The 26,281-nt window shown below is 47.7% G+C and overlaps 1 protein-coding gene across 1 annotated transcript in view; it reads right to left on the bottom strand.

Annotated features, from left to right (window-relative positions):
• LOC115471258 (proliferation marker protein Ki-67-like) overlaps positions 1 to 26,281 on the bottom strand; it is a gene marked incomplete at its 5' end in the record, with an annotated part of 176,303 nt that overhangs the window by 131,970 nt on the left and 18,052 nt on the right. The window contains 3 exon segments of the mRNA XM_030204959.1: positions 2,811 to 2,926; positions 3,016 to 7,612; positions 15,952 to 16,199. Coding sequence (XP_030060819.1) covers positions 2,811 to 2,926; positions 3,016 to 7,612; positions 15,952 to 16,199 — 4,961 coding nt within the window.

Here is a 26,281-nt window from a genome sequence, read left to right as displayed (position 1 = left end):
TACTGGTTAATTCAGTGGAAAGAAGTGTGTACTGTACTGTGTATTACAAAAGAAAAAAATTCTATTTTCTTTAACCAGCTGTCAATTTTCTATCAAAGCTGACCTTGTTGCTCATCTGATTTCTGAATTCTCACATCACCTTGGGATCGGGTCTGACACTGGCCAGTCCCGGGGGCCCTGCAGGACAGTAGGCATCAAGACAGGTGGAGACCCACTCGATGTACTACTGCTCCCAGTGTCCATGGGTCTCGAAGCAGCCATGTGGACCAATGCTCTTACTGCCGGTGAAGTCTCTGACGTCAATGCCGCTGACCTTGATGCAGAAGACTTGAACCTGGCTCCAAAAATCTTCTCGCTCTGAGCCTCTCTGGACACCTGAGTCCTCTTCTTCATTCGAACACAGAGGACACAGCAGAGCTATGGTCGGTCCCTAAACACTAAAGACACCAAGAATGGGGTGACCTTGCCAGAGATGGTCCGACTGTACTGGGTACAGTGCTTGAAGCAACTGGGAAATTTAGTGGATATGGATGGAAAAACTTATGCAGCCAAATCAAAAGATACGACGCTGTCTGAAAAAAAAGGGGGGGGGGGGGGGGCAAGGCAAAAATCCAGCCGAAGTCAAGACCTAAATGTGGCCTAAGACACAAAAAAATAAAGGAAACTTAAAACGGGGGAAAAAAAAACATAAAAGAGTTCAGGAAGAAAAGGGGCTAGGACCAGAAAACAGGCACACTGAAACCTGAAAACAGGCACACAAACCCAAAAAGGCACAAAAAAAAAAAAAAAAAAAAAAAAGCAGCTCTTCAAAATCAGGAGTGTAGTCTTCTAACCACGTTAGAAAACTGTGGTAACCGCACTCTCGCAGCGGGCAGAAAGGCACCCGTGCATGCAAGGTGAAGCAGGTCTTGAGCTCCACAAAGCTCTGTTAAGCTTGTCATAAAGCTCCAGACCGGGCAATGCTGCACAGCATTACCCAATTGAGAGAATTAATGGCTTGCTAGTCCTCTGAGAAATAGGTTATCCACTAGGATCTGCCTGTACTCTGCACCACCTACCCAGTTGTCACGAGCTTTCTTGAACACTACTAAAGCGAAGCATCCCAATTACAATGCTACTACCACCATGTTTTACTGATTGGATGACGTTAGCAGGGTGATGTGTCAAGCACAACTTATTATGAGGCAAAAATGTTCCACACCGTTTTATCAGACCACAAAACTCAAGAGTAGGTGTAGCATCCTTTAACTGTTTCCAAAAACTATATAGACACAACATGTCTTTGCTTCAACAGTGGCTTCCTTCTTGTCAATCTAGCATATAAGAAATGTTTGTGGAATAATCTACCATTTTTGAAAAGATACAATTTTCCCCTGTCTCAGCAGCTCTATCATTCTTTCAAAGTAGCTTTAGGTTTGTGACTTCATCATCAAGTTCTTTGACTTACTAACTTTGGAGGGAGAGCTTGATTGAGGCAGTGTTTTGGTTGTAACCGTTTTGACATTACAATGACGAACCAGTGTGCTAAGAAATAATTCAGAAACACTGAATTTTTCCTACAGCCTTCCTCTAACCTGTATGGTAATCAGTATGTGCTAGGGATTGAGAGATTGACAACGGATCAGGAGAGACACCTTGGGGTGATGGTGTCTGAGGATCTCAAGGCAGCAAAACAACGTGACAAAGAGGTGGCTGTTGCCTAAAGGCGTAACCACCAGAAGAAAGGAAATGCTAATGCCTCTGTATAAGTCGTTGGTGAGGCCCCATTTGGAGTACTGTGTCCAGTTTTAGAGGCCATCTCTCTTCAAGGACATAAAGAGATGAGGCAGTACAGAGGAATGCAATGAAAATGGAACAGGGTTGTGCAATAAGATGTATGAGAGGAGTCTGGAGGACTTGAATATGTATATACTAGAAAAAAAGGAGAGAAAGAGGCGATATAATACAGACATTTAAGTACTTAAAAGGTATTAAATATACAAACAAACCTCTTCCAGAGATGTAAGGGCAGTAGAACTAGAGAACATGAGTGGAGGTTACAGGAAAGCAGATTTAACAGTAACGTCACGAAATACTTTTTCATAGAGACGATAGTGGACGCCTGGAATGCCCTTCCAATAGAGTTGAGAGTCAAACAACGGTGAATGAATTAAAAAATGCATGGTATAGACACAGGGGATGCCTAAATAGAAAGAGAATGGAAACGCAACATGGCTGTTGAGCTGCTATGTCGGGCAGGAGTTGTGAGAACTAAGGCCAAAGCCAGATAGACTGCTATGGTCTGCATTCTGCAAAAGGCAAAACACAGGTGAAGCTTCGGCGACTTCAGTGTTGTAATCACTTTGTCGTCACATGCTGCAGATGAGGGTGCCATGCAGCTCAAGGGAGAGGGAAAGACATCTTAACCGGTAAGTTGAATACTGTCAGCAAAACTTAAGAAAGATATGTAGTAATAACCAAGACTCCCTGTTTGGCTGCTTATATGGTTGGCATGGTAGAGACTTGTCAACCAGTGTTTCAGAATGGGTGACTGGGGCCCACACAGTGGCGGGCACAGCTCTGACCACCTTGATTGGCAAACTGGATGGACCATCCAGGTTTTTAATCTATCATTTACTGTGTAACCAATTCTTATTCTTGAATATTTCTACAAATGTATTACTGTGAAGAATAAAGCATGTTGCACAGACCTGCGAAAAATGACTAATGCAGTTTGAATTGCATTCAGTTGAAAACTTTTGCAAGATATTGTAGAGTTTAGGAAGGGAGGGGAAAAAAAAAAAAAAAAAAAAAAAAAGAGACCAACATACCTTTGAATTTGTTAATTTCTTCTTTCTCAGTTTTATTCTTCTATCATCTTTTTTCACACGCATAACCTGCGGTCTTGCAACACCAAGTTTTACTACATCTGCCCAAGACTTTGTAACTAAAGGAAAAATATAAGGAGAAATAAATGAATTTCACAAACTTATCAGATAATAGTTTATAAAATGGACTCTTGTACATGAAACATACCAAGCAAGTTTGCTACACTAGCACCACTTTTTCTTTTGGAACGAACAGCATCCAGAGCATCATTTCCTCTGCTTTTTCTACACGTTTTTTTTGCAGCAGATCTCATGCTTTTCCTCCTCAATTGTTTAGGTGTGCTGGATACAGACAACTTTTCTGATTGAACAGTAAGACAGTCTTCAGGTGTCTTCAGTAAAGTAAAGTCTCCTTTTGCACTGATCTGTTCTGGAACATTTTTAGAAGAATCAGGTGGTGTACTAATGCGAGAAATTGAGAATCGTCCTCTCTTATATGGGGTTTCTGGTGAGGTAACTGTAGTGAATTTGGAATATACTTTTCCAGGTGACGACCCCAGCATCTTAGGAGATGAATGAATACCCTCAATATTGCTCGAATGTGTTATTTCATTTGAACTGGAATGGAAAGAACTGGCATTTGGAGAATCAAGAGTTAGCTTGCCTGAAACAATAATGGATGACATCAAGGCAAGAGACTTGCTGGACATCTCTGTGTTTGGAGAAGAACTGGTTGACCATGAGGAAGAGGGTATACCTGCTGACCTTGCAGTGTCAGGCAAAGTATTGACTGCTCTTGAAATAGGGGGTCTCCCAGGTGACCTTCTGGTGGCAGAAGAAATGACAGATTTTCCAGCTGATGCTCTCGTACGAACAGGTGAAGTAACCATGGAAGACCTTACAATAGAAGGTGAACTAGATGATGAACTTGTAGTTGAAGATGTTGTAACCACTGACCTAACAGCAAGTAAAGTGACTGGGGACCTTGCAATTGCAGACCTTCTTGGCAACTTCAATGCAGGGGACATAGAGGATGGAGCCTGGCCAGCTGGTGAAGTGTTCTGGGACCTTGCAGCTGGGGGCCGTCCTCTCAACTTCAATGCAGGAGACCCTGAGGATGGAGTCCGGCCAGCTAGAGAAGTGCTACGGGACCTTGCAGCTGGAGGACTTCCTGGTGACTTCAATGCAGGTGACCTAGAGGGTAGAGCCCGGCTAACTGATGTGCTCCGGGGCCTTGCAGCTGGGGGCCGGCAAGCTAGCGAAGTGCTCCGGGGCCTTCCTTGTGACTTCAATGCAGGTGACCTAGAGGATGGAGTCTGGCCAGCTGGCGAAGTGCTCCGGGGTCTTGCAACTAAGGGCCTTCCTGGTGACTTCAATGCAGGTGACCTAGAGGGTGGAGCCCGGCCAGTTGACAAAGTGGTCCGGGGCCTTGCAGTTGGGGGCCTTCCTGGTGACTTCAATGCAGGCGACCTAGAGGATGGAGCACGGTCAGCCAGCGAAGTGCTCCGGGGCCTTCCCGGCGACTTCGATGCAGGCGACCTAGAGGATGAAGCCCGGACAACCAGCGAAGTGCTCCGGGACCTTGCAGCTGGGGGCCTTCCCGGCAACTTCGAAGCAGGCGACCTAGAGGATGAAGCCCGGATAGCCAGCGAAGTGCTCCGGGTCCGGGGCCTTCCTGGCGACTTCAATGCAGGCGACCTAGAGGACAAAGCAGGGACAGCCAGCGAAGTACTCCGGGGTCTTGCAGCTGGGGGCCTTCCTGGTGACGTCAATGCAGGCGACCTAGAGGATGAAGACCGAGCAGCCAGCGAAGTGCTCCGGGGCCTTGCAGCTGGGGGCCTTCCTGGTGACTTCAATGCTGGTGACCTAGAGGACGAAGCCTGGACAGCCGGTGAAGTGCTACGGGGCCTTCCTGGAGACTTCAATGCTGGTGACCTAGAGGGCGAAGCCTGGACAGCCGGTGAAGTGCTACGGGGCCTTCCTGGAGACTTCAATGCTGGTGACCTAGAGGACGAAGCCTGGACAGTCGGTGAAGTGCTACGGGGCCTTCCTGGAGACTTCAATGCAGGTGACCTAGAGGATGAAGCCCGGACAGTTGGCGAAGTGCTACGAGGCCTTGCAGCTGGGGGCCTTCCTGGCGACTTCAATGCAGGCGACCTAGAGGACGGAGCCCTGACAACCGGTGAAGTGCTCCGGGGCCTTGCAGCTGGGGATCCTCTTGGTGACTTCAATGCAGGTGACCTAGAGGATGGAGTATGGCCAGCTGGCGAAGTGCTCTGTGGCCTTGCATCTGGGGATCTTCTTGGTGACTTCAATGCAGGTGACCTAGAGGATGGTGTCCGGCCAACTGGCGAAGTGCTATGGGGCCTTGCAGTTGGGAGCCTTCCTCGCGACTTCAATGCAGGTGACCTAGTAGATGGAGTATGGCCTGCTGGCGAACTGCTATGGGGTCTTGCAGTTGGGGGCCTTCCTGGCGACTTCAATGCAGGTGACCTAGAGAATGGAATATAGCCAGCTGGCAAACTGCTATGGGGCCTTGCAGCTGGGGGCCTTCCTGGCGACGTCAATGCAGGTGACCTAGAGGATGGAGTACGGCCAGCTGGTGAAGTGCTATGCAGTCTTGCAGCTGGTGGCCTTCCTGGCGACTTCAATGCAGGTGATCTAGAGGATGGAGTTCGGCCAGCTGAAGTGCTACGAGGCCTTGCAGCTGGGGGCCTTCCTGGCAACTTCAATGCAGGCGACCTAGAGGATGGAGTTCGACCAGCTGAAGTGCTACGAGGCCTTGCAGCTGGGGGCCTTCCTGGCGACTTCAATGCAGGCAACCTAGAGGATGAAGCCCGGACAGCCGGTGAAGTGCTCTGGGGCCTTGCAGCTGGGGACTTTTCTGGTGACTTCAATGCAGGTGACCTAGAGGATGGAGCCCGGACAGCACGTGAAGTGCTCCGGGGCCTTGCAGCTGAGGACTTTCCTGGCGACTTCAATGCAGGTGACCTAGAGAATGGAGTATGGTCAGCTGGCGAAGTGCTCTGCGGCCTTGCAGCTGGGGATCTTCTTGGTGACTTTAATGCAGGTGACCTAGAGGATGGTGTCTGGCCAACTGGCGAAGTGCTATGGGGCCTTGCAGTTGGGGGCCTTCCTCGCGACTTCAATGCAGGTGACCTAGAGGATGGAGTATGGCCTGTTGGCGAACTGCTATAGGGCCTTGAAGATGGGGGCCTTCCTGGCGACTTCAATGCAGGTGACCTAGAGGATGGAGTACGGCCAACTGGTGAAGTGCTATGCAGTCTTGCAGCTGGGGGCCTTCCTGGCAACTTCAATGCAGGTGATCTAGAGGATGGAGTCTGGCCAGCTGGTGAAGTGCTATGTGGTCTTGCAGCTGGGGGCCTTCCTGGCGACTTCAATGCAGGTGAACTAGAGGATGGTGTCCGGCCAGCTGGTGAAGCGCTATGGGGCTTTGCAGATGGGGACCTTCTTGGTGACTTCAATACAAGGGACGCTGAGGATGGTGTCTGGCCAGCTGGTGAAGTGCTATGGGTCTTTGCAACTGGAGAACTTCTTGGAGACTTCAATGCAGGGGCCATTGAGGATGGAGTTTGGTGATCTTGCAAGATGTTAGGAGACCTTGCAATTGGGGATCTTCCTGGTGACTTCAATTCACGGAACCCTGAGGACAGAGTGCGGTCAGCTGGTGAAATGCTACGGGACCTTTCAGCGTGGGACCTACCTATTGACTTCAATGCAAAAGATCTTAGAAAGGACCTTGTGGATGGAGTTCGGCCAGCTGGCGAGGTGCTATGGGACCTGGTGGGTGGGGACTTTCCTGGGGACTTTAATGCAGAGGATCTTAAGGATGAAGTCTGGCCAGCTGATGAAGTGCCAGGTGTTCTTTCGTCTGGGGAATTTGAAAATGAACGAGTTTTCCTTGCAGACTGCAAGATAGGGGACGCTAAGGATGAAGTCTGACCAACTGGTGAAGTGCCAGAAGACCTTGCTGCTGTGGACCTGCCTTCTGATTTCAATCCAGGTGACCGAGGGGATGGAGACCGGTCAGTTGGAGACAAAACAGTGGATCTTCCAGCTGACTTCAAAAAAGGGGAACTTGAACATGGACTCTGGCCAACTGGAATATGGTTAGAAGACTTTGTGACTGGGGACCTTCCTCGTGATTTTAATCCAGAAGACTGTAATGATAGAGTTTGGACAGTTGGGAAAATGCCAGGGGAACTTTCAGGTGGTGACTGGGGAGAAAACCATGAAGTCAAAGTCTGTTCAGTAAATGAAGTGCCATGAAGTTTTTTAGCTAGAGGCAAGCTGGATGACCTAGTGGAAGATGGACTGAATGAAGATGAGGCCCTAAGGGCCACAGAGGATCTTCTAGATGAAATGGAACGTAGGGCCTTAGCAGGTGAATCAGCAGAGGCTCTTCCAAGTGAAGCAGGAGAAGATTTCTGAGTAGGTGACATTTTCAAAGAATTTCTAACTGACAACTTCCTGGCTAGTGGTGGGGTTGAAGAGATTTCAACTAAAGTATTAGCTGGGGACCTGCTGGATGGTGTTCTCTTGGAAGATCTGACTGTGGCATTATCGTGAATGCTGGTGAATGATTTGTTCACTGAAGCTCTACCAGCGGACAACCTGCCCAGGGACTTGATAGTTGTTACTGTTTCAGTAGAGGACAACTCAGCTAGATTTACTACTGATGAAGCTGTAGAAGACTTCTTTGTTGCAGACCCGCCTGATGAAGTTGTCATTGTCTGGAAAAGGTGACTTTTGGGGCTTTGTACGTGGTACTGCTTGGAATATTCCTAATGCAAACAAAAACATAATAAAGATTACTGTATTACATTAAAAACTGATACATATACTAAACAAAAAGCAAACAACAGCTTAAATTTCGGATTTAAACTTAACAGAAAAAACACAGCACCACTAATGCCTCAAAGGCTTCATATCTGTGCCTATTGTCATACTCTACTGCCTAAAAAGTACAAATAAAAATTAATAAAGAAGGTCTTTGTCTCACTGATCTATACAACACACACGCACTACATTTTCAATATGAAAGAATCCTATATAATAATTCTCACCTCCAACGTTCGGTCTCTGCCTGGGACCGTGGCTCTGTGGTCTGATTCTGGCAGTAGATCAGTGACGTCATCCGCATCACACAGCCTCTTCTATCGATTCTGTTTCTGCTGTTCGTGTGGTCCCGCCCTTGAGGGCGGAACCACACGAACAGCTGAAACAGAAGAGAAAGAAGAGGCTGTGTGAAGCGACGTCCCTACACTGCAGGAGGTAAAAACGTGCAGGAGATGGGGGGGGGGGGGGGGGGGGGGGGGTCCTGAAATGACAGGGGAGGGAAGGGGGGGGGGGGGTCCTGAACGACATAGGGGGGGAGGGAAGGGGGTCCTCCTTTCGTTTCTGTTTCGGCTGTTCATGTGGTCCTACAGGAACAGCTGAAACAGAAGCGAAAGAAGAGGCTGTGTGAAGCGTGCGGGAGGTAAAAACGTGCAGGAGGTGGGGAGGGGGGTCCTGAAACTACAGAGGGGAGGGGATTCCTGGAAATCAACTAGTAGGGGCAGGTCCTGGAACTGGAAGGGGGTCCTGGAACTCAGAGAGGGGGGAAAGGCAGAATGGGAAGGGGAGAGGGGGAATGGGAAGAAGTGGCGGGAGGTCCTGGAACTCACATGTGAAGGAGAGGTTTCAGGAACTCAGACAGGGGTTGAAGGGGGGGAGGGAAAAGGGGTTCAGCAAACTCTCGGTCTTGCTGCGTCTCACAAATGCACTCGCACACACTGTCATTCTGACACACACACACTCTCTCACAGACACAATCGCACCCAATCTCACTCTCTCTCTCTCTGACCACATACACACACACAGTCACTCTCACACACACACACTCTCAAACATACACACTACGAGGAAAACCTTGCTAGCGCCCGTTTCCTTAAAAACTGAAACGGGCCTTTTTTACTAGTAACTCCATAAATGTTCAAAAAATAATTAAGAACAAAAAACAGTCCTGATTATGTACATCAACACAGCCCTTGACCATACCCTACTTTGTAGGACCCCTTCTGCAGCAACAGTAGCCAGGACGCATTAAGTGTATCAACTGTACAAGCATGAAGGTGCAAATTTTGCCCACTCTTCTTGGCAAAATAGTCAAACCTTTTTCAGGTTGGCTAACCTGTGGACTGCAGTATTCAAGTCTTTCCACGGTCTCTCTAATACATTCAGGTCTGGACTATAACCGGGCTACTCAAGGACATTTCACTTTATTCTTGCTGTGCCACACCATTCTAGCTTTTGCTTAATACTTCTGTGAATTCCTTCCCCGCCCCTCCCTCTCCCCTAAATCCAGGTCTATGGCAGACCAGAACAATTTAGTTTCAGGATCCGTCTACTCTGCACCAACAAGGCTGCTACTAGGCATTAACACTGGGGTTAGGAAAGTAATTTGATAGGTTTATGTTTAAGACTTTTTATACCGCATATACACATACGGCTACACATATAGCTTAGCACCAAGACCAAAAACTTCCAGTTAAGTGTCAGACAGATGTTCATACAGGGTCAACAGAAGAGAGTTGCAAAGGGCCAGAAATCCAACCCGTCCCCGCGGGAATCCAACCCATCCCCATTCGTCCCCGTAGGGAATTTAACCCATCCCCGTCCGTCCCCATGGGGAATCTAACCCATCCCTGCCCGTCCCCACTAGGGAATCTTACCCATCCCCGCAAAAACTTAACCTGTCCTCACCCAGAAGAATTTAATGGTACATTTAAAAAAATTCCTGTCGGCTCTCTCAGTCTCTGGGTTTCAGCCGCAGAACTGCAGGCAAGGAAGGAAGGTAAAATTATGTATCATACCTGATAATTTTCTTTCCATTAATCATAGCTGATCAATCCATAGACTGGTGGGTTGTGTCCATCTACCAGCAGGTGGAGATAGAGAGCAATCCTTTTGCCTCCCTATATGTGGTCATGTGCTGCCGGAAACTCCTCAGTATGTCGATATCCAAGCTCCATCTGCAGGACTCAGCACTTAGAGAATTACACCCACAAAGGGACACTCTGCCCAGCTCACCACCGCCGAAACGGGGGAGGGGAATTAACCCAGCTCATCCCCACACAAATGGGGGAGGGGAATCCGTCCAGCTCATCCCCGCGGAGCAGGGGAGGGACACCACCCCGCCGATGCGGGGGGGATCTGGCTTATCCTGCAACCGCGGGAGGAGCTGACTGACCCTAACACCGCCGAAGCGGGAGGGGTACAAAGCTGCCCTACTGCCGCACGAAGCGGGAGGGAGCGCCGGCAGAATTTAAGTCTCAATCCAGCCCCATAAACGGAGGGGAGAGGAATGCAGCAGCTCACTGTAACACAAATTCGTCTCAACTCTTGAAGAATCCATTGAAAAACTTGAACACGAAGTCCTCCTGAACAGGAACTGAAGACTAAACTTGAACCTGAAATGCAACCAGAATATAAACAATACAGATATCTGGGAGGGACTATGGATTGATCAGCTATGATTAATGGAAAGAAAATTATCAGGTATGATACATAATTTTACCTTCCATATCATCATGCTGATCAATCCATAGACTGGTGGGATGCACCGAAGCAGTACTCACCCAGGGCGGGACATAAAAATCCCTGACCGCAACACTGAAGCTCCAAACCGGGCCTCCGCCCGAGCAGCCACAGTCAAGCGGTAATGCCTGGAGAAGGTATGGGCCGATGCCCAAGTTGCCGCCTTGCAAATCTCTTCCAAGGAGACGGACCCGGCCTCTGCCATCGAGGCCGCCTGAGCTCTAGTGGAGTGAGCCTTCAGCTGGATAGGCGGCACCTTCCCCGCGGCCACATAAGCCGCTGCAATGGCTTCCTTGACCCATCTTGCCACTGTAGGCTTAGCAGCCTGCAGACCCTTACGAGGACCTGCAAACAGGACAAACAGATGATCCGATTTCCGGAAATCATTGGTCACTTCCAAGTATCTGATGATGACTCGTCTCACATCCAGATATTTGAGAGCAGAGTATTCCTCTGGGTAGTCCTCCCTACGAAAGGAAGGGAGACAGAGCTGCTGATTCACATGGAAGCGAGAAACAATCTTGGGCAGGAAGGAAGGCACTGTGCGAATAGACACTCCTGCCTCCGTGAACTGCAGAAAGGGCTCTCGACATGAGAGTGCCTGGAGCTCGGAAACTCTTCTGGCTGAAGTGATAGCCACCAAAAAGACTGCTTTCAACGTCAGGTCTTTCAGAGATGCCCTTGACAAGGGTTCAAAAGGCGGCTTCTGCAAGGCTCTTAGCACCAGGTTGAGATTCCACGCAGGCACCACTGAGTGCAGAGGAGGGCGCAGGTGATTAACTCCCTTGAGAAAGCGCACCACATCTGGCTGCGAAGCACCCTTCAGGCGGCCCCTGAAGCAAGCCAGAGCCACTACCTGGACTTTAAGGAAACTGAGCGACAGGCCTTTCTCCAGACCTTCTTGCAGGAACGCCAACACTGAGGAAATTGGAGCAGTGAAGGGAGAAAGTGAGCCTGCTTCACACCACGCTGCAGAGGTACACCAAACCCTGGCGTAAGCAGTATAAGTAGAGCGCTTCCTCGCTCTCAGCATAGTGGCGATGACCTTGTCTGAGAAGCCCTTCTTTCTCAGACGCTGCCGCTCAATAGCCAGGCCTTAAGACCAAAGGGGGAGGGATCCTCCATCACCACGGGACCCTGATGTAACAGGCCCTGCTCCATTGGCAGCTGCAGAGGATCGTCGTCTGAGAGCCTGATCAAGTCCGCATACCAGGGACGTCTGGGCCAGTCCGGACCCACCAGGATTATCCGGCCCGGATGCTTTGCCACCCGGTCTAGCACCCTGCCCAACATGGGCCAGGGCGGGAACACATAGAGAAGCTCCTGTGTCGGCCACTGTTGGAGAAGAGCATCTACTCCCAGGGATCGAGGGTCCCGTCCTCTGCTGAAAAAGCGCGGCACTTGGCAATTGGCCGATGACGCCATCAGATCTAGGCTCGGCTGGCCCCAGCGCTTCGTGATGTCCAAGAACGCCTGAGCAGATAGCTGCCACTCTCCGGGATCCAAGGTATGGCGACTGAGAAAGTCCGCCTTGACATTCATGACTCCGGCAATGTGGGCCGCTGACAGCTGTTCCAGGTTCGCTTCCGCCCACTGGCATAGATTCATGGCCTCCTTGGCTAGAGGGGCGCTCTTGGTACCTCCCTGGCGGTTGACATAGGCCACAGCCGTGGCATTGTCCGACAGGACCCGTACTGGCTTCAACGCCAGTACCGGGATGAACTCCAAAAGCACCAACCGAATGGCTCTGAGTTCCAGGAGGTTGATAGACCACTTTGCCTCTGCAGGAGACCAGAGCCCCTGCGCTGTCCTTCCCATGCAGTGGGCTCCCCAGCCCGTCAAAGAGGCATCCGTCGTGACGACAATCCACTCCGGGGTCACAAGAGGCATCCCTGCAGACAACTTGTCTGTCTTCAGCCACCAGCTCAGCGCCTTGCGCACTGCTGGGTCCAAGGGAAGGCGCACAGCATAATCCTCCGACATCGGAGTCCAGCGCTGCAGCAGAGAGTGTTGTAGTGGTCTCATATGAGCCCTGGCCCAGGGCACTACTTCCATCGTGGCCGTCATAGAGCCCAACAGCTGCACATAGTCCCAAGCCTGAAGAGGAGAGGCTACTAGGAACTGGTCCACCTGAGCCTGAAGTTTGACAATCCGATTGTCTGGCAGGAACACTCTGCCCACTTGGGTGTCGAATCGAACTCCAGATACTCCAGGGACTGAGTCGGGCGCAGCTGGCTCTTCTCCCAGTTGATGATCCACCCCAGGGAGCTCAAAAGAGCAACCACCCGGTCCACAGCTTTGCCGCACTCTGCATAAGAGGGGGCTCGGATCGACCAGTCGTCCAGATAAGGATGGACTTGTACTCCTTCCTTTCGCAGGAAGGCCGCGATGACCACCATTACTTTGGAGAAGTTCCGCGGAGCAGTAGCCAACCTGAAAGGGAGGGCTCTGAACTGGAAGTGTCGGCCCAGGACTGCAAAACGCAGAAAGCGTGATGAGGAGGCCAGATGGGAATATGCAGGTACGCTTCCTTGATGTCCAAGGAAGCCAAGAACTCCCCTGCCTTCACTGCCGCTATAACAGAGCGGAGAGTCTCCATGCGAAAGTGCCGCACTTTCAAGGCCCGATTGACCCCTTTGAGGTCAAGGATAGGCCGGACAGAACCTCCTTTCTTTGGTACCACAAAGTAAATGGAGTAACGTCCCTTGCCAATCTGATTTTCTGGCACCGGAACAACCGCACCCAGGCGTATCAGGTTGTCCAAGGTCTGCTGCACTGCCACAGCTTTGACCGGAGACTTGCAGGGAGAGAGTACAAACCCGTCTCTTAAGGGTCGGCAGAACTCTAACTTGTAGCCGTCTCTGATGACTTCCAGAACCCAAGCGTCTGAAGTTACCCTGGTCCACTCGCCCAGAAACGAGGACAGGCGTCCTCCAATCTGCACTGGGCCATGGACCAGGGCCCCGTCATTGGGTACGAGACCCTGGGGGAGGACCGGAGGGCGTACCTCCGGGCCGGCGGTCTCTGCGAAAGGAATGCTGCTTGGGGGAGAAGTTCCTTTTGAAGGAAGAGGGGGCAGAGGAGCCCGACTTGCCCGGGTGGTACCGACGGGCTTCCTGAAACCGTCCTCTGGAGATACCGGGGCGAGCACTGACCCGAGCCCTGACCTCTGGTAACCTCTTGCCCTTAGACGTGCCGAGATCGGTCACGATTTTGTCCAGCTCGACCCCAAAGAGCAGCTTGCCTTTAAAAGGCAACTTAGCCAGGCGGGACTTAGAGGCGTGGTCCGCAGACCAATGTTTCAGCCAAAGCCAGCGCCGCGCAGAGACTGTCTGAGCCATACCTTTAGCCGAGGCTCTCAAGACATCATACAGTAAGTCTGCCAAATAAGCCAAGCCCGATTCCAGGGCCGGCCAGTCAGCTCTCAAGGAAGGATCCGAGGGGGAAGCCCGCTGCACCATCGTCAGGCACGCCCTGGCCACATAGGAGCCGCAAACTGAAGCCTGCAAACTTAAGGCAGCCGCCTCGAAGGACGACCTTAAAGCCGCTTCCAATCTTCTGTCTTGGGCGTCCTTTAGAGCCGTGCCACCTTCCACCGGCAACGCCGTTTTCTTAGTCACCGCAGTGATTAAAGAATCCACGGTAGGCCAAATAAAGGCCCTCACGTTCACTTTCAGGCAAAGGATAGAGGCGGGACATAGCCCTAGCCACTTTGAGGCTCGCTTCCGGGATATCCCATTGAGCCGAAATTAAGGTGTGCATGGCATCATGCACGTGGAAGGTTCTAGGCGGGCGCTTCGTCCCCAGCATAATGGCAGAGCCAACAGGGGCTGAGGGAGAGACGTCCTCTGGCGAGGAAATCTTCAAAATGCTCATGGCCTGCAGTAACAGGTTGGGCAAATCCTCTGAGCGAAAGATCCGCGCTGCAGAGGGGTCATCCGCTCCATCCGAGCGGGAATCTGTCTCCTCCAAGGAATCCCCAAAGGACCGTTGGGAGAACTCAGATACGCTGCCCTCATCTACATCAGAGGAAACCGCGTCCTCTAAGGCCTGGGAATCCACCCGAGGGCGTTTACTTCCGGGGGCCTCAACCCCGTTATCGGACAAGGGAGAAGGGGCAGCGTTTTGCATAAGGAAGGCCTGATGCAGCAGCAAAATAAACTCGGGGGAGAAACCCCCCAGACTGTGTATTTCAGCAGACTGGGCCACAGCCCTAGACGCACCCTCAACCGGCGCTCGCAAGAGCGGGGGAGCAACATGCTGCGCATCCAAGATGGCGTCCAGCGCGACACTCCGCGAAGGAGCCGCGCGGGAAGAACGGCACTTAACTTTAGCCGCTTTTTTGCCGTCGCCCAAATCAAGGGCGGCCATGGCATGAACGTCTCCCAGCTCAAGGGCGGCCCAAGAAGAAGCCGTCCAAGCAGAGTGGCCGGCCAAGATGGCGGAGGCGAGCAGCGGGGGATGGGCGTTTATGGCGGGAAAAACCGCCGCGCCGGAGGAAGACCCGGGACACTGACCGGCCTCCAAACTGACACCCAACAAGGGCGAATCAGACTTTAAAACCCCCGCATCCCCGCTAGAAGCGCACACGCGGTCCGGGGAGCGATTCTTCGCGCCCTCGCCCTCCGACGCCATAGGCCACGTGGAGATCAATCGGGGAACCCCCTGCCCGCTATAAAAAGGTAAAAATTACCTGCTTCTCGCTCCGAGCTGTAACGACCTGGTGTCCCAGTGAGTAGCTGCAATAAACATTTAAATAAACGACGAAATAAACACCCTTAAGGACGTCCAAAATTTTTTTTTTTTTTTTTTAACGGAGCCAGCGGGAGGGGGGAGAAAAGGAGGGACCTGGCGCCACCAGGTTTGCACTTGCTCAAGAAGAGCCCTCAACCCCAGGTACTCAACAAAACCTAAAGATTAGGCTTGGAGACCTAGCCAGAGCTGCTGCTGTGTGTGACCACCACCTGCTGAGATAGAGAACATACTGAGGAGTTTCCGGCAGCACATGACCACATATAGGGAGGCAAAAGGATTGCTCTCTATCTCCACCTGCTGGTAGATGGACACAACCCACCAGTCTATGGATTGATCAGCATGATGATATGGAAGAGCATCTTAAAACAAGTGGAAAGAATTTCCTAAACACAATACATCAAAAACTCAACCCCTATTTTACAAAGCAGCGCAGCACTGCTGACTCAGCCCATTCACTTTGAATAGGACGTGTAGGCATTACCATACAGGCAGACGCTAGCATGGATTTGTAAAGGGGTGGGGGTTGGGGGGGGGGGGAGGATAGGTTTTTCAAAATTATCCTATTTCTTTAGACTTTTTACATGTTCACTTCCTAATAATTTTGTTTCCTAAGCTACATTGCTGTCTGTTTTTCTTCTTAAATAAGGTACTCTCAAGACAGCATATGTGGTACAAAATACATGAAAAGTATTCTAAAAAGTACAGTTGTATGAATCCCTACCACCTACATTTCAAATGGGTAAAAATCTTGCATTTTACCTAATACTAGTTTTAACACACTTAGATTTACCTGGATTACTGAATATCTGCGTCCATGGCTTTTTCTTCTAGTTGCAAGAGGGGAGGAGCTACTGAATGACAAGCTCAGTCTTGATGGAATGGCACCTTTTTTGAGGGGCGAATTTGGAGGCAATCTTTTATCAAATAGCTCTGGACTAAGATGCCCACCAAAGGAAACTCTCTTTCTTTTCGTAGGAGGTTGAGATAATATATCAAATTCCTGACTTTTCCGCTTTTGAGGTGATATCATTGTTTCACCTAAAATAAATGTGTTACCAAAACAAGTTAGTCATAATCTAACATTTAAAATAGTTTTTGTTAATATCAAGAAAATCCAAGCAGTAGTAATGGAACCTGTTTTCAAGTAAGAACATACATGTCTACACATACACAGGGATAACAAAACATATTCCAATCACAGACCTATGGTTACTCCCTGCCAATATGCCCTACATGGATAGAGCACACAAGTTTATTAGAAGGCACATACAGAATAAGACCGTTTTCCTTTAGAAACCAAGAGTAATCGTGAAAAATACTAACAAAAAAGATTTTCAATATGGAAATAAAAATGCAAAAAGAAATCATAAATCACCATGCTCAAAATACTAAAGGACAAGAATCAATTTGATTTACTTGGTATTCGCATTACGCGTTCTCTGTGCATGACCAATGTTTTAAAAATTTGGGTGTAGGTCAACATTCTTAAACACTATACACTGCAATTCATCAATTCAAATGAGATTCATACAACATTTTAGAATGGTAACCAGCAAAGCAAATCCATAAATGGTCATATGGAAGCTCCTATGGTAGCTCATTGTTAATCATTAAACTGTACCTTTGATGATCTGGCATACTGGTGGAAATATAGTAGATGCTATATTTGGACAGCAATGGATATTTTAGTTAAAAACACCAGAGACCGTCATGGTATAAATGCTGAAACAGAATGGCATACTATTTTATGAAGGCCTTTTGTTCATCTGTTTTGACTTAATTGAGCTGATAAATTTTATTGGTTCTTGAAAATATATGATCCTTTTAACACAGACATGAGAAGCTTCTCATATATGCTTTGAAAAATGTCAGTAATATCAAAAAGTTGTATTAGAGCTATATTTTTGGTGACCTCCTTTCCCCTTTGGGCTAAGTCCCAAAAGATGATCTCTATTTAAACCTGGTCTCAACTACTCTGATATTTGTAAGAAAAACACTGGATATCATGCTGTACTACATACTGATATTGAATTTGTCTAGATGCACTAGACAAGGCTCCAAAGGAAGGTCTTTAAATATTTTTTTTTGTATACTAAAGTCAATTGGGAGCAATGATTAAAATTATACAAAAGTATATTAGCTTGACTTTCAGCCGTTACTTTTTCAGCATAGGTCATTGGAAAATGGAAGTAATGTGAATAAAGCAATCACTTGTTTATTCTCAGATTGAAAGTTTTATATAAAGACTGCTTACCATATGAGACTGGAAGACAATTGGTCTGTTTTATAAAATAGTCGAAATCATAAAGTCATGACTATGATTTAGACTATTTTATAACAGACTGATTGTCTTCCGATCTCATAAGGAGCCGCCTTAGTTGCCACATATAGTACTTGTTTTACACTAGAACATATTTAACCCCTGATGCAGGCGCTGTGCGCAGAAACACGACCCGTGTCGGGTCCATTTTGGAATATTGATTTTTACCAATAAAGAACTGTGTCCCATCTCTGAAGGCTCTTGGTACTTTTTGCTTCAACTAACTGCTTCCATTTGAATGGAAGCTTACTTAAACAAGCTTTAGAAGCAGTATCAACTGACAAGTTATGCAGCCACAACATAACCAAAGAGGGCCTGGCAGAGAACATAAAAAGCTAATGAGGTCATAGAATCCACAAAGAAATGTCACTTCAGACTCTGAGAATCTTTGCATCGAATGAGGCAGACAGTGAGCCACTTAGCTCCCATAACTTGGCGACTGAGTGCCCAGAGCACATGAAGTAAAAGGGTTATTTCAACAGATCCCTGGTCTTCCCATCTTTAAGGATCTTTGAGGGCCTATCTTCCTTAGTGATGGTGATCATAAGTGACTATGCAGACATCATTTCTCAGACATTAAGGGCTGCTTTCCCTAGATAGTAGGATTGATAAGGCACACAAATGGATTATAATCAAACTAATGAGCAGTCAAGTGATGAAGAAATATGCAAGATGCTCAAAAGACACACTCACCAACAGAGCTCAGCCAAATGCAATATTTTCAATGATTGGCTGGTCCAAGCAATTTTGTGAAATAAAGGTAGAAAGCCAGGACTTAGTAGCTGCTCTAGGTATCACATCCAACAAAGTGATTTTTGAATGAGCCACTGTAGCAGCAATGGCCCCAACTTGACAAAGATTGCCTTAAAAGCAAGAGAGATGCTAATTTCTTTGAAGGAAAAATTAGTTTATTACCTGATAATTTTCTTTCCATTAGTCCCAACAGATCAATCCAGAGATGAGTGGGTTATGTCCCCCTACCAGCAGGGGGCGATAGAGAGAACTTCAGATTCTTGGTATATGTAGACCTGTGCAGCTAGCTTAGTCTCAGTATTGTCGATACCCAAGCAGCTAAAGAAGAAAAAACAAGCCAGTATTAACTTCCACTCCTGCCTTCACAGAACCCTTGCAGGTTCTTCCTCTACCACAATCCGGGAGGGAAACCCCCCTAATTGGGGATTGCCATTGTGAAAGTACTCCATCCTCCATAGCTTAGTGTGAACTCTCAGCGGTCCCTGCAAAAAAGACCGAACCTCGAGAGTCATGCCCTCTGAAATCAAGGGAAATTATATAAAGAAGAGAAAACATGCAAACAAACCACAGTAAAGGGCGGGCCTCTGGATTGATCTGTTGGGACTAATGGAAAGAAAATTATCAGATAATAAACTAATTTTACCTTCCATAGCGTCCCACAGATCAATCCACAGACGAGTGGGATGTACCAAAGCAGTTCCAAGTGTAGGGAGGGATTTCCAAGATCCCAGAAAAACATACACGTCTCAACCTCCAAAACAGAGGTCGGATCAGATATCAACTCCAAGAGGACTCACCAACACCAGACAAAATGAAAGAAATGAAAGCAATGCCCCAGAACTTGCCAACAAGGACCGGACTCCTAAAACAGAACAACTCGAACATCAAAAGCCTGAGGCAAAGCAAAACTCGGCAAGAAGAGGAAGAAAACCCCCAATTCCTGACAGAATATAAATCTGCCAGTCGTAACCCCCAACGACGGAGCTAAACGACTCTGGAACTGAAAAACTGCGCCCAGAATGCAGCGAAGGAACTGATCCCTACATAGAATGACAGAACTGAAGGAAGAAGTGAGCTGTGCCCAACCTGCAGCAAAAGTGCAGCATACCACATGGAGCAAGGATACTCCAACAACGGACAAAAAATGGAGCCGTGCCACAACTACTGTGATGATACTGTGCCCAACATGCAGTGATGAAGCTGAACTTCAAAGCCGCTAAGAAACTGCGCGCAACAAGCAGCGAAGGAACCGCGTCCAAGTCATGATACAGCTACGCCCAACCAACAAAGATGGCGCCGCACTGAGCATACTTCGATAGCGCCGCACTAACCATACAATGAAGTCCCCTCGCGCAGTCTACAGCGCTGGAATCTCGCTAAGTATACCTAGATGGAGTAGATCTCCAGTGTGCCCAACAGACAGCAATAGCTCCGTGCTAAACATGCTGCGCTCAAGCGACAAGCAGCACCCTTGCGCAACCCACCGCGATGCATCTATGTTCCAGAAGCAGCGATGGAGTTGTGCTTGGCCTGCGACAACATGCAGAAATACCGCAAAGGAGCTAAGCCCAAATTCCGGCAACGGAGCTGCGCTAAATATGCGACGAAGGAGCTACGCTAATCCTGCAGCGATGGAGCTGCACTCAACATGCGGCGAAGGAGCTGTGCTCCAGATGCTGTGAAGGAGCTGTGTTCCATAGCAGCTAAGAATACGCAGCGAGGAAACTGCGATCAACCTGCAGCGATGCAGCTGTGGTCAACATGCTGTGAACGAGCTGCGCACACCACGCCAGGACGTAGCTGTTCTCAACCAGCAAAATACATAGATCCAGGGGAATAGCCACCGAATAAGGTGCTGCCTGAAGGCGAACAGGCAAGAGTCCAACTTGTGAAAATGTAACCCTGGTACTGCACTCCCCGGACCCAGAGAGACTAAACATAAAGGAAACCCCCTGCCCAGAGACGCCACGGGCCTCCACTTGTCACCGAGACACAAAAAATGCCCTCCTAGGGAACTGAATCCGACCACAGCCAAAGAAGAAAATAAACCTCCTGAAGGAGGGAGGGAAGAGTCACAGAGCTGTAACCCTCAGACCAAAGTGAGGAAAAATAGCTATACGGCAAACAGTCACGGAGGTAGAATTCCAGATACCAGCCAAAGGTTGAGCGGCTGGATATACTCAGGTCAGGGACCTCAGAACTACCATCCTGTCTGGCCTGCACATACAGGTGGAAAACTAAAGCCCTTATGAGAGACCAGATGGCCGATCTGCCAGAGGAAAGGATTCCCAATCTGAACATAAAATATCCACAGTCCTACCAGGAGATAAGACATCCAAAATGGATGACATAAGGCAACAGTTTTGCCAGGTGACCGAAGACCAATCTGAAAACTCATAAAATGACAACAGTCCTGCCAGAGAGCAAGATTGAGTACTCTGAACTAACATAATATAACTGTCCTATTAGAAGGCAGGATGTGTATTCTGGACCAAGAAAAGAGGGCAACAATTCTGACAAAGGACAGAATGTCCATTCTGCAAGAAAATAAGATGTCAGCCCAAAGACAGCATGGCATAGCATTCAGAATAAAACTAGAATGACAGTCCTGACATTATAAATCATCAGCCCCCAGGGAACATACTTGATCCGAGACAGACTAACAGTCCTCTAGAGTGCCAGAATGTCACCCGGGAGAAAAGTAAGCAGCAATGTAAAGAGAGATGCAAGCCCTGGAAGCAAACCGAAGGCCAGAAACAATGCCGTGCCAAAACTCAAGTACAAAGAGAATGACAGCAGTCCCAGACGAAAAAACAAAAAGTGAGCCAAAATCCAAAGGACCTGCCCCATAAGCATCACGCAAAGGAAACACTGGAAAAGAAGACTTCAAATGTGTCAGGACACTCAGTAATAGAAAGAGCACGGGTGTGCAGCTGATGAGACTGCAAAAAGCAAAATCCAAGGAAAACCTTGCATTTTAGGTCCCGAGAGGGAAACGAGGTTCAGCCCTCTAACATCTCTGCAAAGCATGCCGGAGCTGAAAGCCTCACAGTTCCCCTCACTTAAACCGGAACAGCTGAGGAGAAAAGTCGGGCTGGCAAGAACCTACTGCCCCGAACCCGCGCTCCTCCCCTCTTGCTCTAAGCGCGCCATAGCAAAAAGAACCGCGAAACTGAGAGGAGCCCCAGCGCTGCATTGAACAGGGAACCCCAGCACAAAATGGCGCCCGAGACAGCAAGATCGCACCACAATAAGCCTGGAATGGCCTTCCATAGGAGCCCTAAAAGCACGTTCCACTGCCAGTGCCCAAACAGCAAAATAAACAAAAAAACCAAACACATCCGTGCCGAGGGCCCCGCACCGCTCCAACGGCAAAGGAAATAACTGACACTCACCTCAACAGTAAAGGAAAAAAAAAAAAAAAAACAGAGTCTCAAAGGAAAGAATTACCAATCACCATGGTGTTAAGAGCGGAACAGCCCTTATTCCTTCCGCTCTGCTTTAGTGTCTTTTTCTTCCCTCTCTGCTCCTTTTTTTTTTTTAAAGGCAGGAGTTGCAAAGATAACCAGCATCTGAGCGCCCAGGAGAGTTACCAAGCCTGGCGACAGGAAAGGGGTACGGGAGGGACCTGGCACCACCAGGTGTACCCCATACTGGCCCAACCTGGCCATGAACCCCTAAGCTCAACTAATCCTGAGGAAACAGGCTAAGAGCAAATCTCAATTCAGAGCTGCACAGGATATGTCCATCCACCTGCTGAGATAGAGAGAATACCAAGACTAAGCTGGCTGCACAGGTCTATATACCAAGAATCTGAAGTTCTATCTCCACCTGCTGGTAGGGGGACATAACCCACTCGTTTCTGGATTGATCTGTGGGACGCTATGGAATTACAGTTTGATGTTGGATATTAGCCAATTCAGTTTAGGAGGATTCAAACTGGTGGTTTGAGAGGAGGGTTGGTTAATAACTGTTTTACTGGTTCGTTTGTCTCTTTTTTTGTTATTTTCTTGATTAGCATTCCAGCAGGAAAATGAAACAAGCTACAGGCGGTCTCTTCCAATCCTTCCCCCACAACAAACCAGAATTTTGACTTAAATAGTACATGCAATGGAAGGTCTAAAAGAACCACGATTCCTGGTGTACATGATGATCTGTCCCGGCTAGCTTTGGAGGTCTCTCTTAGCTTAGATGGATTAATCTTTAGCAGACGAGGAATGGCAGTGAACAGAATGCATTTAGTGAAGCACCAGACCCAGAAGACAAGGTGGCTTGAATATTGCATCCTAAACATCCCACCCCCTCGTCGGACCTATTTTAAATTCCCTGAAGGTCTAGAGCTGTAGTTAGGATAGTAGTGATTCCCAGTCACTACTGAACATGCTGATTCTGATCTCAAAATGGCTGTCATGACCTTTAGTGGCAGTAACTGTAATTTTTCAGAGCATATAGTCCTTGCATTCAGTAACATCAATGTGCTTTCTTATTCTGGATTGTGCATCAGGCTAGAATAGCATTCATAATGAAGATTACTGTCTGGACTCCTTTACCCTATCTTAGTACGACTGCATAATATCATGCTTGTCCTAAATCAGTTTTATATACATATTAAAAAAACAACAACACAGGAAACATCTCAATGCTATTTTTCTTGTTATCTGTGTACAATTTGGTAAGCATAAAAGCTGGTAATTTTTTTTTCATATTCTCACGAAGTTCCTCTCTCGGAGAATATATACTACTATCTGCATTGACTTGGGAACCTAAAATGTGCAAGACTTGAGAAGTCCTTTTTAAAGTGGCTCTCCTGTTTCTCAGCCTAGCTTGCAGTTCTTGGGATTGGAGGGCAATAATCTCCTAGGGGTTTAGCAGAGGGCTGTGAACTGAAACTTATCCCCAGTGGGGTCTCATTGGTTCACAATCACACAACTAAACTTTGGTTTCAGACAAAATCAAGTTTATAAGTTTCAGTTCACTTTTGGCCAAAGTTTTTGAAATGGTGGCCTGGATATAAGAAAGTTTCCTCACGCATCAAGAAATGATTAGAAGCTGGAAAATCATCAACAGTCACATGATAGGCCAGGAGTACATTAAGATGCACTCAAATGGAAGATGTCTGCAGCTCCAGTCACTGCACAGGTAGTAAAGAACATTAACCACAGGACATTAAGTGGGTCATAACCATTACGAAACACCGATAGACAATTGCTTCCACTTAAAGATCCAGGTAGCCCTGCTGGAACATTTCCTTGCTGAGATCAAATTATTTTCTACGTGTAGCCTTAGGACAGAACCAAAACATTGTTTATTTTTGGATAATTCATTTCTTGTACACCACCTGCAAGCTTGAAAACTATACCCCAAAAATGCCCTGTAGGATTTGATGGTCCCTGAAGAACTCCAATAAGCCTGGCTTCCATTTGGTTTTGATGACAAAGGTCTTAAACAGATTCAATCTGTATTTGAAATTACAATACAAGAACAAATTGCCTAATGTTTGACACCAGAGTTCTACAAAAGTCAGTCAGTATCCTGTTTCTTGCAACCATTCATTCAGGTTACAAGCACCAGCCCCCCCCCCCCCCCCCCCCCCCCCCCCACACAAAAACAGAATTCCATGCTGCTTACTCCCAGGGATAAGCAGATTTTAACTCCTAGAATTTATTCAAACCTTTCTTAAATCTAGCTATGCTAATGCTTTTATTATACACACTGAAAACAAATTCCACAGTTTAATTAGTAACTTCCATGATGTGTCCTAGTATTTGTAGTTTTTGAAAAAGTGAACAACCAATTCGTGTTTATGAATTGAACTCCACTCAGGATTTTATAAATTTCTATACATCTCTCCTCAGCTGTCTCTTCAAGTTGAAGAGTACTAACCTCTAACCATTCCACAAAAGGGAGATGCTCCATCTCTTTTCATCATTTTGATTGCTATTCTTTGTACTTTTTTTTTCACTTCTGCTGTATCCTCTGACATGCAACTACCAGAGCTGAACAAGATAGACAAGCAGAGGCTGCCAAATTTAGCTTCATAGGTAAAAAGTTGAAATCAGAACCTTCAGCATAGAATTCTCAGAAATGCTCCCTATTCCATGTGGAGGGTCCAAGAGGTAGTAAGAGCTCCAAAGCTTCAATGTGTTAAAGGACAATGGAGAAGGAAAGAGGGATTTATATTTGATAAGAGGAAAAGGTGGAATCTATGCCAAAAAGACAAGGTCCAACTGAAACAGGCTGGAATAAGTTTGCTGCAGCAAATGTTTAAGGTTAAACAATATTTTATTGAACCAATGACAAAATAAATACAGTAAATCAAACAGATGCATGTGTAGTTAAATACCATTTAACAAATTACTGCTGTGGCAAATGTTTAAAAAGGAGATAGAGCAGCTTTTCAACAAGAACCTTGGAAAAAACAAAGATACTTACCTGTAGCAGGTATTATCCGAAAACAGCAGGCTTCTTATTCTCACAAGTGGGTAGATGCCGATCCACATTGCCCAGCCTGGCAAATTTGACGCAGAAAAAAACTAGAGCTTTAAGGACCACGAGTCACGCTCCAGTTCGCATGCGTGAATTCCCTCCTGACCACAATGCTAACATACCTGCATAGTTTAATACAACAGCAAAAATCAAACAAAAACATGCAAATAGACAACTACAAAGGGGAGGTGGGCAGGATTGTGAGACTAAGAAGCCTGCTGTCCTCAGAGAATACTTGCTAAAAAGCAAGTATCTTCGCTTTCTCCAAGGCCAGCAGGCTTGCTTATTCTCAAAGTGGGGAATCCCTAGCATCCAACAAACACTGGTCAATTGGGCTTCGAAACAGAGAGAACTTAATGCAGATTAACCTAAAACTATATATAAACTAGATGAGAGTGCAGCCTGGAACAGAATTAAACAGGTCTAGGAGGGTGGAGTTGGATTCTAGACTCTAAACAGATTCTGCAACATTGACAGCCCAACCCAACTGTCGGGTCAAGTATCCTGCTCAAGGCAGTAGTGAGATGTGAATGTGTGCACTGAAGACCACGTCGCAGCCATGCAAATCTCTTCAATGGAGGCTGACTTCAAGTGGGCTACCGACGGAGCCATGGCTCCGACATTATGAGCCGTGATGACCCTCCAAGGTCAGCCCAACATGGGCATAAGCGAAGGAAATGCAATCTGTTAGCCAACTGGATATGGTGCGTTTCCTGATGGCGACTCAGATCCTGTTGGGATCAAAAACAACAAAAAGCTGGGCAGATTGTCAGCAGGGCTTTGTACACTCCAAATAAAAGGCCAACGCTCTCTTGCAGTCCAAGGTGTGCAAGCTGCTTTCGCCAGGGTGGGCATGAGGTCATGGAAAGAATGCTGGCAAGATAATTGACTGGGTTCAGATGGAAGTCTGAGACCAGCTTCGGCAGGAACTTACGATGCGTGAGGACCACTCTGTTGTGATGAAACTTAGAATAAGGTCCATCCACTACTGAAACTCACTGACCCTACGAGCAGAAGAAACCGCCACCAAGAAAATGACCTTCCAGGTGAAGTATTTCAGATGACAGAAATTCAGTGGCTCAAAAAGATCTTTCATCAGCTGGGTGAGAACGACGTTGAGATCCCATGACACTGGTGGATGTTTGATAGGAGGCTTTGACAAAAACAAACCTCTCATGAAGCGAACAACTAAAGGCTGTCCAGAGATGGGCTTATCCTCTACACGTTGATGATAAGCACTAATTGCACTAAGGTGAACCCTGAGATGAAACCAAACTCAGACAAGTGTAGAAGGTATTCAAGCAGGGTCTGTGTAAGAGAAGGAAGGGGATCTAGGGCCCTGCTTTCACACCCGACGGCAAACCTCCTCCATTTAAAAGAGTAACACCTCTTAGTGGAATCTTTGTTGGAAGCCAGCAAGACCCGGGAGACACCCTCCGAAAGACCCAAGGGAGCAATTCTAGGCTCTCAAAATCAAGGACGTGAGAGCCAGAGACTGGAGGTTGAGATGTAGAAGTGGCACCTCGTGCTGTAGTCTTGCTCGAGTTTCAACAATATCTTT

Source organism: Microcaecilia unicolor, chromosome 5, assembly GCF_901765095.1.
Source record: "Microcaecilia unicolor chromosome 5, aMicUni1.1, whole genome shotgun sequence".
NCBI classification, from domain to species: domain Eukaryota; kingdom Metazoa; phylum Chordata; class Amphibia; order Gymnophiona; family Siphonopidae; genus Microcaecilia; species Microcaecilia unicolor.
The sequence above is the reverse complement of the archived record's forward strand: the minus strand, read 5'-3'. Positions and strand labels throughout refer to the sequence as shown.